Source organism: Polypterus senegalus, chromosome 5 (assembly GCF_016835505.1).
Source record: "Polypterus senegalus isolate Bchr_013 chromosome 5, ASM1683550v1, whole genome shotgun sequence".
In the NCBI taxonomy this organism is placed as follows: Eukaryota; Metazoa; Chordata; class Cladistia; order Polypteriformes; family Polypteridae; genus Polypterus; species Polypterus senegalus.
The window spans coordinates 103369489-103385399 of NC_053158.1; the positions used below are offsets into that span (position 1 = coordinate 103369489).

The 15911-nt window shown below is 37.5% G+C and overlaps 1 protein-coding gene across 2 annotated transcripts in view; it reads right to left on the bottom strand.

The window, feature by feature from the left end:
- The window catches only part of eif1b (eukaryotic translation initiation factor 1B), a 29032-nt gene extending 13712 nt beyond the window's left edge, over positions 1-15320 (bottom strand). The window contains exons 1-2 of one of the 2 annotated variants that reach the window (XM_039753178.1): positions 15220-15320; positions 15015-15113 (exon numbers count right to left, since the gene is read on the bottom strand). In XM_039753178.1, the coding sequence (XP_039609112.1) occupies positions 15015-15045 (31 nt within the window). In that variant the 5' untranslated portion in view covers positions 15046-15113; positions 15220-15320. Of the gene's footprint in view, positions 1-15014; positions 15114-15195 lie in introns of both variants that reach the window. The other variant, XM_039753179.1, reaches the window with a different exon arrangement.
- Between the last annotated feature and the right edge of the window lie 591 nt (positions 15321-15911).

Sequence of the window (15911 nt, forward strand, 5' to 3'; positions counted from 1 at the left end):
TGTGATGGTCTTTAAATAAAAACAAAAAATATATATATATAATGTGTGTATGTGTATATTACATATATCCGCTTTAATAAAACCCCTGTGTGCGTCCAGATGTCCGTGCTTGTGTCTCTTTTGGTGAAGTGCACATGTGCGGGCCGTGCATCGCACCGTGCCCTGCCCATGCGCGTGGCACTGTGGACGCGCACACACTGGAAGCCGGGCACACAGTGAATGGCCTAGCTGCTGCCACGCATGATAAGTAAATAAAGCACACACAATGGAAGATGGGCACACATTGAATGGCCTTGCCACTGCCGCGCATGATAAGAAATAAAGGACAACATTGCTGGGGAGAGTGCCGATTGGGTAGTCGCGGCCACGCACATAAAATCCGTTGCTGCGGAGACACCACACATACAATAATTAGCTGCACGCCAGCACAGATTAAAATACTTGCTGGGGAGACGCCACGGGCACGATTATCAGCTACACGCCACACATTACATCAGTTGCTGGGGACACTCTGCTGATTGCCCAATGTTGACAGAAAATTAAAGTCACATTACAGACAACAAAGCCAGTATTACTGTCAGAGAAAATTGCAGGCATTTTACGGAAATACAAACCAGTATTACTGCGAGAGAAAATTAAAGACACACAATACAGTGACGCATATTACAGACTCATACAAGCCAGTATTACTGTAAGAGAAAATATTACGGACGTATCTACTAACAACATGCCACCCAAAAAAAAGGACACGTCAAGTAGGACAAAAGACACAGACAATCAAATCCTATATAAGCAACATCTCCTGGAAGAACAGTCAGCTCAACAAGTAAACATCAACAAAAGAAATGCTGAAAGACAAAGAAAAATACTAGCAAATAGATCGATTGAAGAAAACTGACCATCAGAAAAACGCTAAAAGAGAAAGACTCAGAAGAGCAAACCTTAGAAATAGTTGGCATTTACTTGCCAGAACCAGTATTCAGCCACGGTCAGTTATATGTTGCATTATTATGAGTTATACGTTTTCCAGATGTTGTTGTCAAGGTTGCAGATGGTCCTGAGCAAGGCAAATTGTTGCCAAACTCAGGCAGAATATTTACAAGAAATGTCTATAATGAAACTGTATAGAAAAATTTCATGAGGTAAAAAAATAGAACATTTTACCTAAATATCTTCTTCAGCTATTGTGTCTTACAGATTGTTACAAAGTTTTACACTAAGACAATATTAATTATCCTTACTGTATTGTCATATACGTTTCTATTTTATTTTTCTTTAGGCTTCTTGCAAAAATATTTTTGACAAAAAAAAAAATTAAGACAACAAACAGAATGACGTCAAGGTCCTTGCCATTTAATATAGACTGTTCCTACTAATGTTTATACACTACTGTTCTATCGCCCGTTATTGTAACGGGCTTAATGTCTAGTATGTATATATATTACACATACATATACACACACAAGGCACTAGTGAGTGTAAATACTCAAAATTTCAATCTATTTCTAATTACGTTATTGATATACAGTCATGCACTGACTAACAGCTCCATTTGGCCATATGTCAAATTGTTCAGTTTAACCATCACAAATTATTCACGTCATTGCAATTGAGGCTCTTGAGGTCTGCTGTGGGACATTTGGAATATATACTGCCAATATGTAATCAATATTTGAGTCTCGGTGGCCTTTTCAGAGTTTTGCAAAGCACTTTTGAACTGCCACTTAGCATGTTATCATGCCACTCGCTCCCTCTTCCGAACAACAGTTTAGAAGTGCTGCATAGCTATGCTCCTGAAACTCCACAGGGAACTCTTCATCCATTTGTTGGTACTTTGCGACAATCGATGATACTTCACAAGGGAAAGCTCATTTAGTGTGACAAAAGAAATTGGTCATAAAAGTACCAGATCACCTATTATTTACACCTAGTCAACAACAAAAAAAAAAATTAAGAGAAAACATTGGCTGCAAGTATGAATGGCCTCAACTTGGTCAGCAATAAACTGGCATATAAATGTATTTAATTCAACAAATTAGCAATCTTAAATACAAATTAGGGCACAAAATGTAACTGAAGACTACTAAAGTGAAGAGCAGGAACAGTCCCTGCCATTTCATGGCAAAACTTAAACTACAGATCTCCAAATAAAATTTGCTACTCAGAATATTTAAAATGTGTTAAAAGAAACGTTTGCCATGTTTATGACCAAACAAATGCGTAGTAAACTGTATAATTTAAAACCTGTGCTTGAAATTCTCATAATACATGCATAACATGCATAATACATGCATACTTGCTACCAACCACTACACAATGTTTTTGCTTCCGGAAATGTTTTTGCTGATTGTAACAGATAACTACTGGGTATGCACAAATATAGTTTTGGTTTTACTACATCGCGTAGGAACTCTGAGAAATGGACATTTATATGTTTACTGACAATAACGTATTTAGTCACACTTATGTTTCGCATAAGCTATTAAATTCAACAGAATTAAAAGTGTTTTGCTCCCAATTTTCTTTTGTATTCAATATCTGGTGCATCATGTTTTAGTGTCCAACAGTAGTCAGCAAGCATTGATGGATTCCAGTTGCCCTGGTATCATTTCTCCATCGTAGCAATGTCCTGGTTAAACCTTTCACTGTGTTCATCACTGACAGCACCGAGATTTGCGGGAAAGAAGTCCAAGTGTGAGTGGAGGAAATGAATCTTGAGTGACATGTTGCACTTCATTGTCTTGTATGCTTTGAGAAGTTGGTCTACCAGCTAAATGTAGTTTGGGGCTCTAATTTCCCAGAAAATTGTCAACAACGTCTTTGAAGGCTTTCCAGGCATTTTTTTCCAGCCCAACAAACAGATCTTCAGACATGTTATGAACAACAAGTGGTTTGATCTGGGGGCCAACAAAAATCCCCTCTGATCTTGCCATCAGTTATTCTTGGGAACATATATCTTAAATAGCGAAAATGTTCGCCTTCCTTGTTCAGTGCTTTCACGAAATTTTTCATTAGTCCCAGTTTTACGTGAAGAGTGGGCAAAAATATCTTTGCCAGATCGACAAGCAATTCATGTGTGACATTTTTCTGTCCTGGAACTAACTTTCTACGGAGTGGCCAGCTCTGTTGAGAATAGTGCGACTCTTTGGCACGGCTGTCCCATTCACAGATAAAGCAACAGTACTTTGTATAGCCGAGCTGCAGTCGTAGTAACAGAGCAATGATTTTAAGATGTCCACAGATATTCCGGTTGTACTTGCTGTACTGGACGTGCTTCAGCAACAGTTCCATATTTTCATAAGTTTCTTTCATGTGTGCTGCATAGTCAACAGGTACTGAAGGATAAACATTGCCAATGTGTAGCAGAACAGCTTTCAGGCTTAACATTGACGAATCAATGAAGAGACGCCCCTCTTCCAGGTTGTGATCACAACGTAAGGTCGAGAACAATCCTTCAATGTCATAACAGAAACAAAGACTTGTTGACTTGCGCAAAAAATTTGGTTATATCATGATAACGGCCTCGAAACAGAAATTTTCATATTTGGTGACAGCAAACATCATTCCTGCAGTCTCTAACCCAGCAGCTCGGCTTTTGCTTTTGACAGACCCAAATCTCTGACCAAATCGTTCAATTTGGACTGTGCTATCAGATGTGGATCGCCGGATGAGCACGGTTCAAAATCTGGGTCAATGTCACAGTCAGTACCCTGCATTGCAGTTTCTTCATCTGGTTCGGCTAAGGTCCAATCCTCTGGTGGTTTCAGAATTGGAAGATTGTCATCATGTGTCACGGGTCTCATTGCTGAAGGCAGATTACGATATTCAACTGACTTCTGTTTGACTAATGTGTCTGGTTTCTTTGCCAAAAACAAGAAGTAACAATCCATCACATGGTCTTTCTGGTCTCGCCATATCATCGGAACAGCAAACGGCATCATCTTTCGAGTGCCTCCTAGCCAGGCTCTCAGACTGACAGCACTTGTCGCACAGCAAATGTGAGGCGCCCATTCCTTGTCTTGATCACCAATTTTGCAGCCAAAATACAGATAAGCTTTCTTCACATGAGCAGTCATCCAATGTCTCTGAGGTACAAGTGTATATTCTCTACAGATATAACAGAATGTATCATGGCTGTTATGACATTGACGAGACATATCGCCCGACACCAAAACGTCTATTGCATCAAGCTTACTTACCGTTATATTGCTACAGATACTATTACTATACTGATACTATACATACACACTGACTATCTATATAAACCAAATGAGCAGCATCGGTGTATACAAGCCACCTTTACAGCATGCTGAGACAGCATCAAGCTCGTTCAGAACAGCCCAGGCATGCCCAGGATGTCAACTTCCACAGAATAACTTCCAACCTGGCCTGATTTATGCCTGGACATGCCCAGGCTGCACAAACCGTTGTTGATAAGTCCCTTACAAGAGCGAAAATGTTTGAATACAATTAAGAAAAAATCATGACAAAACTGAAGATTTCTCTGAAACAGTACGTGATCGGTGATATTCGTGATCAGTACCCAAAAATCTATAAGAAACACTCAACAGTGTTCAAGAATCAAAAACTTTGCTGTGCAGTGTAACCCATCTTTTTATGACATGCTTCTTTATTTAATCTTTCCTTTAGGTAAACTTTTTGTATAACTGTCCTTGTCAAACTTTAGTGACTACCTTTAAACATTATACATTTTACTTGACCTCCCTCTCTTACCAGTCCATCTTTCTCAGTCTAGTCCTGTCTGCTCCCTCCTCTTCAATTGTTCCCACTTTTAAAATCCTCTGTTAACTTCTAAGTTTTCTTTAATAAGAAAAAAAAAAAAAAGCTCAAGCTCTGAGATCAGTATCACAGATTACTGTCTGAAGTATTTAATTATATATATGAATGGTGTTTTGATTGTATGTTGTCTACTGAATCCTCAATATACAAGTGAATCTGATATAGCCATGGGTATCTGATGGCGCTTCTCCATTTGAGCGAGTTCAAGGCTCATTCAGTAGGTCACTGTAAACTGTTACAATATAAATGAAACACAAGAAAAGTTTTCTCTGCACTCATATTTGAAGAGTACTGTTTCAGCAGGTTTCCTTGTTTCTTATGATCACAAAGGCTGAAATTTTTACTGGACTCTTTGGCAGCATACTGTATGCTTTTTATATTTCATTCAGGGCATTTACAAGCACTTTAACTCTTTTAGGGCGGATGTCGACTTTTGTCAACAGGACGGGTTGAGGGCACATGTCGAAAAAAGTCAACATCCAGGGGTAAATGGCGACAATCAGCTGACAAAACTCACTGTTACATCACAGGCATTCCCTCTCTGCTCGGAGGAATGTTAAACTAATCGACTCGGCATCTAATCCTTGCGTGTGCGCGAGTTACGAAATGTAAACAAATGTAAACAAAGGCAACATGGCATTGACATCTCACAAGAGAGCGAAGCGAGTGCAGAAAAGAAAATACTCAGCAGACAATGTTTTGTGCATTATCACGGAGTCAGACTCTGATATTTCAGAATCTGATTTTGTTGACAGTGTTCAGTGAGCAAGAGAGTGAGGAACTGGCATCAACTGATCAGACACCAGTCGATACCGCCCCAGCTGATCAGCTGCCAGCTGAGCGCCTTCATGCAGCCAACACACCTACGGAAAGGTTCGTGTGGGAGGAACACCGAGACATTGATCCACAGGAGCCAAACTGTCAACCGCACTTCACAAGACAGCATGGCTTGCTATTGGACACGGCAGATTACCAGCCGCTGAACTACTTCATGATGTTCTCTCCTGATGCTGCTTTTCAGCTACTGTCAGACGAGACAAACAGGTAAGCAGAGCGATTTTTTGAATCGCGGGCTGCGCTTGCACCGCATTCTCGTTTTTCAAAGTGGAAACCCACAACAAAAGACGAGATGAAGGGCTTTGTGGCATTACAAATAGAGATAGGAATAGACTGGTTATAAAACTTCAGGGAGCATTGGTCCAAACGTGGTTTGTCCCCTGGTGGCTTTGGACAGGTTATGCCACGTGATGACAGGTACATGCTGCTGCAAAGTTTTATTCACTTCTGTGATAACCAGAAGCAAATCCCAAGGGGTGAGCCAAGCTATAACCCCGTGTATAAAGTTCAGCCCTTCCTTGACATTGTGGAACCGACATATAAAGAAGTTTATCAGCCTGGCCGTGATATGTCTGTGCATGAATCTATAATAAAATACAAGGGACACCTTTTTTTCTGCCAATATATGCCATACAAGCCCACAAAGTATGGCACAAAGGATTTTGTACTGGCAGAAGCAAACACTGGTTTCTGCCTGAAAGTAATTACATATACAGGAAAGTATTTCTTTCAAAGAAAGAACTGTCCCTTGACAAGCTAGACGGGCTGAAGATGAAAAGAGGTGACAATACAGTTTTCATGCAGGCGGAAAACTTGGTGGCAGTGGCATGGCACGATGTCAAATGGTTGACTTGTCTCTCTATAGTACACACTAACAATATATAAGAGAAAGTGCAGCAACAGACAATTGAAAAGGAAGCACCAGTGCAACACATACTGTAAGCAGTGCAATGTGGCAATACATGTAATTGGCTGCTTTGAGCAATACCATACTTTGCAGGACTTGTTGTGTAACAGGTATGTGATATGCATGTGAAATCATATAGTATGCAGGCTCATACAACATGTAAGACAGTAACATTTTTGTCAAAAGGAAATATTTTTTGCGGATTTGATATGTTAAACCATTGCTTTGTGTTCTTTTTTTAAAAAAAAAGTAAGTTTTTGGAAAAATATTCAGCCCTGGGAGAAAAGAAACAAAGAAAAAAGCCCTAAAAGAGTTAATAACCTGGTAATTTACAGAAATCCAATTTCAAAAATAACAAGTATACCCGGATTCTGGTTAGAGAAACCAGAATATTGGTCTCAGAGAAAAGTAAACAGTCATACAACTTCTCCACAAATAACCCAGGATCACGTGGCCAGTTAAACCCATGACCAGGGGCCTCATGCATAATGCTGTGTGTAGAATTCACACTAAAACATGGTGTACGGACAAAAGTGGAAATGTGTGTACTCACAAAACAATTCAGATGCACAAAACTGTGCGTAAGCCAACTTCCACACACTTCAACTCCAGAAATCCCAGTCAGCATGAAAAGTAATGCATGTGCAAGCACCTGCTGTCCCACCATGACTCCTCCCATAAACTTACATATTTTAATATGCAAATCAATATAAATATCATTTTCCATTCAGCGTTTGGTTAAAAGACAATGGCAAAAGCACATGAAAAAAACTATTTCAGCAAATACGAAGTGGAGGCAAGGAAAAAGTACTATTTTGTGACTTAATTAAGCAGTGGTATAAACAAAAGGCAAAAGGTAGTTGATCCGAGTGAAACAGAGAGGCGGAGAAACTCAGAAGGTCAATTACAGAAAGTCGCAGTGACCCAAATAAAAAAAAAAGAAGTGGACAGATATTAAAGATGCCATGAAAAGGAGAGTTGTAGCCCTCCGTCTGAGTGTCATAAGAAACTGTTATTAGGGTACAAAAAAAAAAAGAAAAACACACAGGTTCAAATGTCCACTTTATTTTTAACACTAAGATGTATACTTCATATTATTTTCATGATGAAATGAATTAAAAGCATGTGTTAAACATGGTGGCACTGTCGTAGCAATGAGTTGGTGCCCCATCCAGAGATTGTTCCTGCCTCCTGCAAGATGCTTACTGCACTGTCAAAAAAAAAAAAAATTACATTTACAGTAAAATACTGGCAGCTGGGCTGCCAGAATTTTACCGCAAAAATGAATGGGACAGTATTTTTAGGTCTATAAAAATGTCATTTTTATGATAAAATACTGGCAGCCAGGTTGCCAAAATTTTACTGTAATAAATAGGGTGACAATATTTTTAGGTCTACGGTATAAACTGTTTTTTCGTTGCAACACATTCCAACAGAAGAAAATGTTATACATATGTTAACCATAATCAGAAATTCATGTAGTGTAATAAATATGCCAATCAATAAACCATTAGAAAGTATTGTCAGGGTCAAACCCCAGTTCACAGCTTGCATCAAAGTAACAACCACCGATAGCAAACATGTACCATTTAATTATACACATTGAAAATAACTTAATGTTTAAGGAAGCTATGGAACATTGTCTGGTGAGGAAGTAAAGTTTGCTTTTGTGGTGTATGGCGTCCTACAGGTGTGCCAGCTTATTGAATACAACCCACCATAAATCAGCTTCCATAACCTCAAAAAACCTGCAGCACACAGGGAAAAATACATCTGCTAACTTGGTTTAAGTTTTTTTTTCCCATATAAAAAGGTATGGGGTTTTTCAGGAACAATATGGTATAAGGGAGTGTGTCCTTATGCAAATATCATAACTTCAGTGTTATTGAAACAGCGCTTTACCGTTTTACATTTTACGGTTGTTTACCTTCGCTATTTAACAGTTTTACACTGTAATATTAACAGAATTTTTTAGTGTAATTGTAATGCATCAGTAAACGGTATTTAGCATATTTTGAAAGTAAAAAAATATCGATTTTACAGAACTTGGCTGTAAAAAATAAAGAAATGTATTGTTTAAGATATACAGGTAATTTTCAGCAGAATATAAGGTAACTCCTTTTTTTCAGAAAGGTCTTTTACTTTCACCATTTATATTATTTTTACTGTTAAATTTACTGATTTTTTTACAGTGTGGGCCATGTGCAACCTTCAATGAAATAATTTATTGCAGCAATACTGTCTCTTTCAATTTACCAACCCCCAATTCCTATCCTTTCTTTTCTGTCTCCACATAACCAATCACCACACAATAAGTTCTGTAATAAGTGTCAAGCCATCTGCAAGCTTAGAACACCAATTCTTCGAGACTTTTAAGGAACATTTAAATATCTCTGCAGTACATGTTTAACTATTCCTTCTATCTATCCAGGGTCATGCCAGTCCTAGCAAGCATGCAGCACGAGACAGGAAAAATCCCTGAACGGGGTGCCAATTCATTGCTACAGCTGCGCCACCATGCTCACACGTTTAATTATTTACAGTATTCATCATTTAAATGAAGTTAATAATGTATTTGTATAACATACATTATAACATACATACTTTAAAGCATTTCATCTTTAAAATTATATCAGATAAGATAGTTCTTGGAAATCTAAATCGACTCCAGTCGTCATCATCTGTAAATACACGCACTGTTCTATTGAATTAAATTCCTTTATTGTTATTGTATGGTACAATGACATTCAATATGCAAATCCTCCATAAACTTATTTTCCTATAAAATGATAAAATAACAACAATAATTCAATAAAAAACAATGAAAAAATATACATTATGAAAGCATAAGTACAATATACATGTATCTATAGTGCAGATAGTGCAAATGGTTCATAAAGTGGCTCAGGTAATGCAAGTTTACAGTGAGGTAATTGTACTTAAGTACAAAAAGTTCTACCAGGAACACTTGGACTGACTGATTGAGTGTGTTTATAGGTCTTGTGATGAAACTGTTTCTTAACCGTGAGGTCCCTACAGGAAAGGCTCTGAAGCGTTTGCTAAATGGGAGAAGTTCAAGTATGTGCATGGCTGAGGCTGCAGCTGCTATAGATGTCCTCCAGGGCTAGATGCTGTATCCTGAGAATCCTCTGCTCTCGCAAAACAAGCCACTGCAGAGCTTCCTGATCAGCTGCTCTACAGCTGTGATTCCAAACTCAGATACAGCGAGTTAAAATACTCTTGAGTGGTGCACTAAGAGTAACAACGCTAAAGTAGTTATGGTATTTGAAATATGTTGGCCATTCCGTGCACCATTATATTGTTTAAGAATGATTACAATCAGATTCCTTAAATTTATAAATGATACGCTGTTTATTTCAGTGTATTTGATAAGTCAGGGATGCGAATCTATAAAAGAAAGGAAAACCACATAGGAACAGTACCACTGCTTTAACGCTGGGTGTCACCAGTTTGCAAAACTTAGCAGGAAATGTGCATATGCAATGGATTGTGCTGCTGTGAGAATGTGCGTGATATCACGGCAAATTTAGTTTTTATACATTGCAATGTGATCGTGGAAATGAGCATATGCAACATTTTTGTGCATTCGCACCATTTATACATGACACCCCAGGTTACTATTAAGGATTTTAGTCTGCACATGTTCATTGCACTCTGTTTACCAGCAGCAACAGAGCCAACCAGCTATCTTTTGACTCAGAATGAGCAATACACCTTTTAGTCGCAATTGATGTGCTGTGGGATTAACCATTGCACTCTGGCTACGTTTTTGATTTCCTTTGTACACAGGGCTGAAAAAAGTTTTTTGCTCATATGTGGACTTGAGTTTCTTCTCAACAAATTTTTGTAAACACACAAATGCTAACGTTACACATGTTTGCAAGTGTTTAATGCAGCACTATAATGTAGCAGAGTAACCACGTTTTTTTAAAAATATAGCTAATGAAAACCTTAATATTCACTACCTAGTGGCTAATCATTAGTTGCCTATCATGAAATTCAGTTCCATATGCTAGTATTTTATTTCCATTGAAGAGGGTTGATCTATGTCTCAAATTATTCCTCACATCAAACCAAAAGACATGTTATAACGCACAGCCAACAAAAATTGTATTCATTTACTTGTACACATAACCCTGAACTAAAATTCAGCTTACTGGGATGACAGCAAGCCATCCTCCTCCTCCACAGAGCCTGTAAAAGTATGTTTCCTATTCAAATGTGTGTGCATCTCCATTGTGCTCTCAAGCCATATGAGGTCAGACCTACTCACCACCTTTTTTTGTCCCCTGCATTCAGAGTGAAGTGCTCCCAAACACTGAAAGTCAGGTTGAACTGTCTTTTCTGGCTCTTGCTTGCCATCTGCCTTTTTTCAAAGGTGTTCATAACTGAATAAAGTAGGGATGCAATTGCGCAGCATAATGTAGTTATCTTAATGACGTAATCAACTAATTGACAAAAGTGATTGTTGCCAATATTTTTAATAATCAAATATTATTGATTGACGATTAGTTGTTGCAGCACTACTGAGAATAATCTGATTATGTGGTTATGTAAACCCATAACAGGGTTATTGTTAAGGATTTTACTATCTGTGCATGTCCACAGCATTCTTTCAGCCTGCGCATGTATTTGCTTTGTACATGCCTTCGTCAGAAATGTTAAAGCAACAAAACACATTTCCAAAGGAAATGATCAGGAGATTGAATTATTCCTTCTACTAGCTTAAACTGTCTTAATACTGCAAAAATTGCTAAATTTATGTTGATGAGCTAAGCTCAGCAATATAATCTAGGGGACATTAGGGTAAAACATTAAAGTAACTTGTGCTAAATATAGTCCAATCACTTTTTAAAGTGACAAGTAACCTAAGGCATATCTTATTGAAGCAAAAAATCCAGTGATACTATTATTCCAGCAGCATTGGGCATGATGCAAGAAGCATACTTAAGGGGTCCACTGCAGGGCACAATGGCACATTCCAGAAGAAAAGAGTTTGCTGAATGCAATCTGGTAACAGAAGCCTATAAAAGTGTTAATTTGACCAAACTTATTTATAAATAACACAAGAAAACTATCAAAAGCACCATGTTTATTTTTATATTCATAGAGGTTGATCATGGCATTCAATTCTTTCTTTGCACATTTTAGTGACGTCAGAGTATTTTGCCAATGGAGAATTCCAGAAAATTACCGGCACCATGTAAACGCAGATTATAAAAGAAACCAGGTTTCAGTCTTAACCAAGTTATTAACCTTAACCTGATTACACTGATACAGCACATTGCTAGTAAATGCACCGATTTTCTTAAGCTTCAACTGATTAGATGATATTGGTACACCTCAGTAGCGTGGGGAAACATAACTACAAATACAAGCCTACCATATTTATCACAAAACCACCTTAAATTCAAAAAAGGTCCAAAAAGATAGGTACAGCATCTTCAAAAATTCCAAAAAACTTCCCAGACACAAACCATAAACATTTCAAAAGTTGCATCCTTGCTTAATAGTCAATAGAGGAGGATAAGGAAACAATTTAAGGAATACGCTTCAACCTCCTTGTAACAATTATGATTCACATTTACGCAATACAAGTCTTTGGCCTCTCAGAGGTTGAATCTCCCATTACAGACTGGCCATTTCTACTCAAAATATGAAAGGCACTATATAAATAAAATGTAGCATTATTATTAAAATACACACATGCCATGTCTATAAGCAAATGTTAAGTGACCATTGAGAGTTACATGACAAATTGTGCCAACAGACTCCGCTAAGGAAAAGACAGCGTTCACTCAACCCCTACTCTCTCTTCTGTTTCTTTTTCTGGTTTCTTTGTGGTGGCGGTCTGCACCGCCACCACCACCTACTCAAAGCATCATTATGCTCCAACATTGATGGACTAAAAGCCAGAAGTCTACATGAACATTATCATCAAGTCCTTCCGTGAGAACCCTAAATACAAAGAGGACTGTTTCATTTATGTGAGGTAGAATGCCCAGAGGGGACTGGGCGGTCTCATGGTCTGGAATTCCTGCAGATTTTATTTTTTTCTCCAGCCATCTGGAGATTTTTTTTTTGTTTGTTTTTTCTGTCCTCCCTGGCCATCGGACCTTACTCTTATTCTATGTTAATTAATGTTGACTTATTTTATTTTCTTACTGTGTCTTCTATTTTTCTATTCTTCATTATGTAAAGCACTTTGAGCTACATTTTTTGTATGAAAATGTGCATGTCCATTCTTTTTTCATTTTAGTTTACTGCAGTTTCAATTCAATGTATAATTAACATTATGCTATGCAATTACTCTTCAATGATATGTTTATACAAGGATGCTACACACTCGACATACATTCTGCTTTGATATTTATTCAAATAGATTTTTTCCAACTGTGATAAGAGATTTGGTGCAGTCTGGAATAAACACGCAAGGTTATATGGGTAAAAGTTGCTCTAAGGAGTCACTAGTAGGTTTCAGACTTCACAGACTGCATTTTTTTAATTAATTTAATTTTCATTACACACTTCTTTAATGACCAGTTTAAACTCATTTTAGTGGAATCCTTATATTTGTTAAGTAGAACATCAATATTAAAGGTTCTTAATTCTGCAGACTGACAAGGCTGGGTATTTTGTTCATATGCTGTTTGAAGTGAAGATGGGAAAGAAACAGAACTCAATATCACTTACAAAATGCTCTTTTACTAAAACTGCCAGAAAGCTGTTCATACTTGCCAACTAAATGTTCCAAGTTTAGAGAATCACTCCAATAATCGTGTATTATGCTACTTTAAACCCATAAACTTTAATGCTATACAGTATTTTCCTTAGATCTTAAAAGGATTCCAAAAAATCAATAATAACCCTTACACATGCTCAAAAGTGAGGTAAGAGTTACTCAATAGCAGTCAGTTTCTCTGAAACCATAAGGTTACAGGTGATAGGCTATTCTATTTCATGCATAAAAACAAAAGCGACACAAGCTAATTTGAATTATATACTACAAAGAGAACCAGGATTCTTTTTGTAAAACTGCGACCAAGCACTAATAATACATAACCTGCAATTAAAGTGCCAGCTAGGTCAGAAATAAACAGACTTTTTCTTGAAACAACCAAATTTCAAATGCATTGCTTAACATCTATATAAGCAATAACCATCACTTTCAATCACAGCAAGTCTTAAGGTGGTTACCAAAATCAGAATGCTTTTATTAGAAAATGCATTTCTGCTGCACTACAGAATGAAGCAAATATACAGAACATTTTTTTTGAAAAAGGTTTTCCATTGCTCAATGATTGCATTTTGTTTTCTCACAACTAATTCAGCCTAGATAAAATAATTAAGTCATTAGCATTGCAGCAGGAGAGCATCCTGAATCCATTAACTTTCTAAGGAAGGGCACCAAAATTGTTTTGGGAAAAAGAAAATTATGAATGGTGATAGAATTTCTCAATAAAACGAATTTACCATAGATATGACGAGGTGAAAAGAGATGGGTCCGAATTCAGCTGGTTTTCTCTTTGTTAGTTTTATCACACCAGGAATAATGGGAAGTCATTAACATTCTCAGCACATAAAATGATTTCCGCAAAACATTTTAAGTAAAACAACAACATTCGTGTAGTAAGTATAACAACAAAGGAAACCCGCAGTAATCCAGAAGTAAAAATACAATCTGGGCATTATTTCAGAACGAGTATAAACTAATTTGAGGGCTCGTTTACGCTGTTGACAAATTTCAATATGCCAATTGAAACGTTCCCATAGGTACAAAATGCTAGGTGAACCCTTCAGTAACTAGAAGTATGAAAAAATGACCACCACAGCACAAAAATCTGCAGGTGATGCAGTCAGCTGCTTAGCGTATCTGCGGTTCTAAATAACATGTAGAAACCTCTGTTGCGTCAGCATCCAATCTTGATACAAAAATAACGGAAAATTCCTACACGGATGACCTGATCCTTTGCATGCATACTCCTGTCAGGCCGAACATCATTGCTACGTATATCCAATCGAAGGTATTCCAAGCCCAAAATACCCAACAATCCTAGATCCTGTAATCAATAACCCTAAAGGACAACAGACCTCGAGTGAAAAGCTCTGCGGGGAAACCAACTGTGTGTCACAAAATAACACATAGGAGAAAGTAGGGTGATATGACACATACATAACACATAAAAATGCACCACTTTACAAACAAAGAAATAACTTGGAAGAAATTGTGTGGAACCGATGGATGCAACAAAGCGAAATGTCGAGTTCCAAGACTTATCGAATTATCTTTTAATTACAAAATAAACTCGTGACACAATTGGGACAGCATTGTCCTCTCAGCGAGGTTACGATATTTTACGACTTCAAGCACTCAAATGCCAAATAAGAGGAGTAACCATTTCATTAGGGGACTAGTGATAAACCCAGAAAACACAGGCACACGACTTACCGAAAGATTGGAGGTTCTGAATAGTGGACATGCGATATTAGGACGAGAACGGTATAGAAACGAAATATTCCCCGGCTAGGCGTTGCCTGCTTGTTAGATCTGCAGCAACGAAAAAGGCAAAGTTATAAATAAAACATAATATTTACAAATATATACTATTTATGTTTACAGTAACACTCACTTCCCACACAAAATGGCCGAGTACCTTATAAAGCCTGCCGTCTTCTCTTGTCGCTAAAACGGCTACCCCGGTGACTGACGGTAATTGTAGTCCGAGAAGCAGCCGCAAGTTACCCCACCAAGTATCAGCGGTGTACAACAGCATACTTATTCTCATATATTGTTTTATAATGGGACTTTTCAAAATATTTTTACACTAAGGAAAGATACTGCCTTACATATTTTTTAGTCTTTTTTTATCATATTAATTATCTGCAATCCAAACTTATTTATAATTCCCTCATTCGTTTCTATTCAGATCCCCGGCCCCCGCCCCTCCATCTCAATTAAGCCTTTTGGAATTTCATCCTTCTTCTTCATCTTTCGGCTGGGTTGCCACTGCGCATCTTCTTGCTCCATGACAAATTAATTTGGTGATACTGGTATCATATAGTTTTTTTTCCAGAAATTAACAATAGTTGACCATTTTCAATAATTTATTTCTCACCAATACAACACCACTAATAAAGTACTATTGTTATGTCAATTTTTGAAAAATGAAGATGTAGTTTTAACTCATATATTTCCATTCCATTCCACTATTGTGATTTCAGTTTCACTTGAAAACATACTCAAGATCTTTTGTCAAGTTTCTCACCAAGTGTTACAGATTGCATTAAGTAAAAGTAGGTAGGTGAGGTGGAAAAAATAAATGTAGCCTGAAGGGATGCCCCCAAA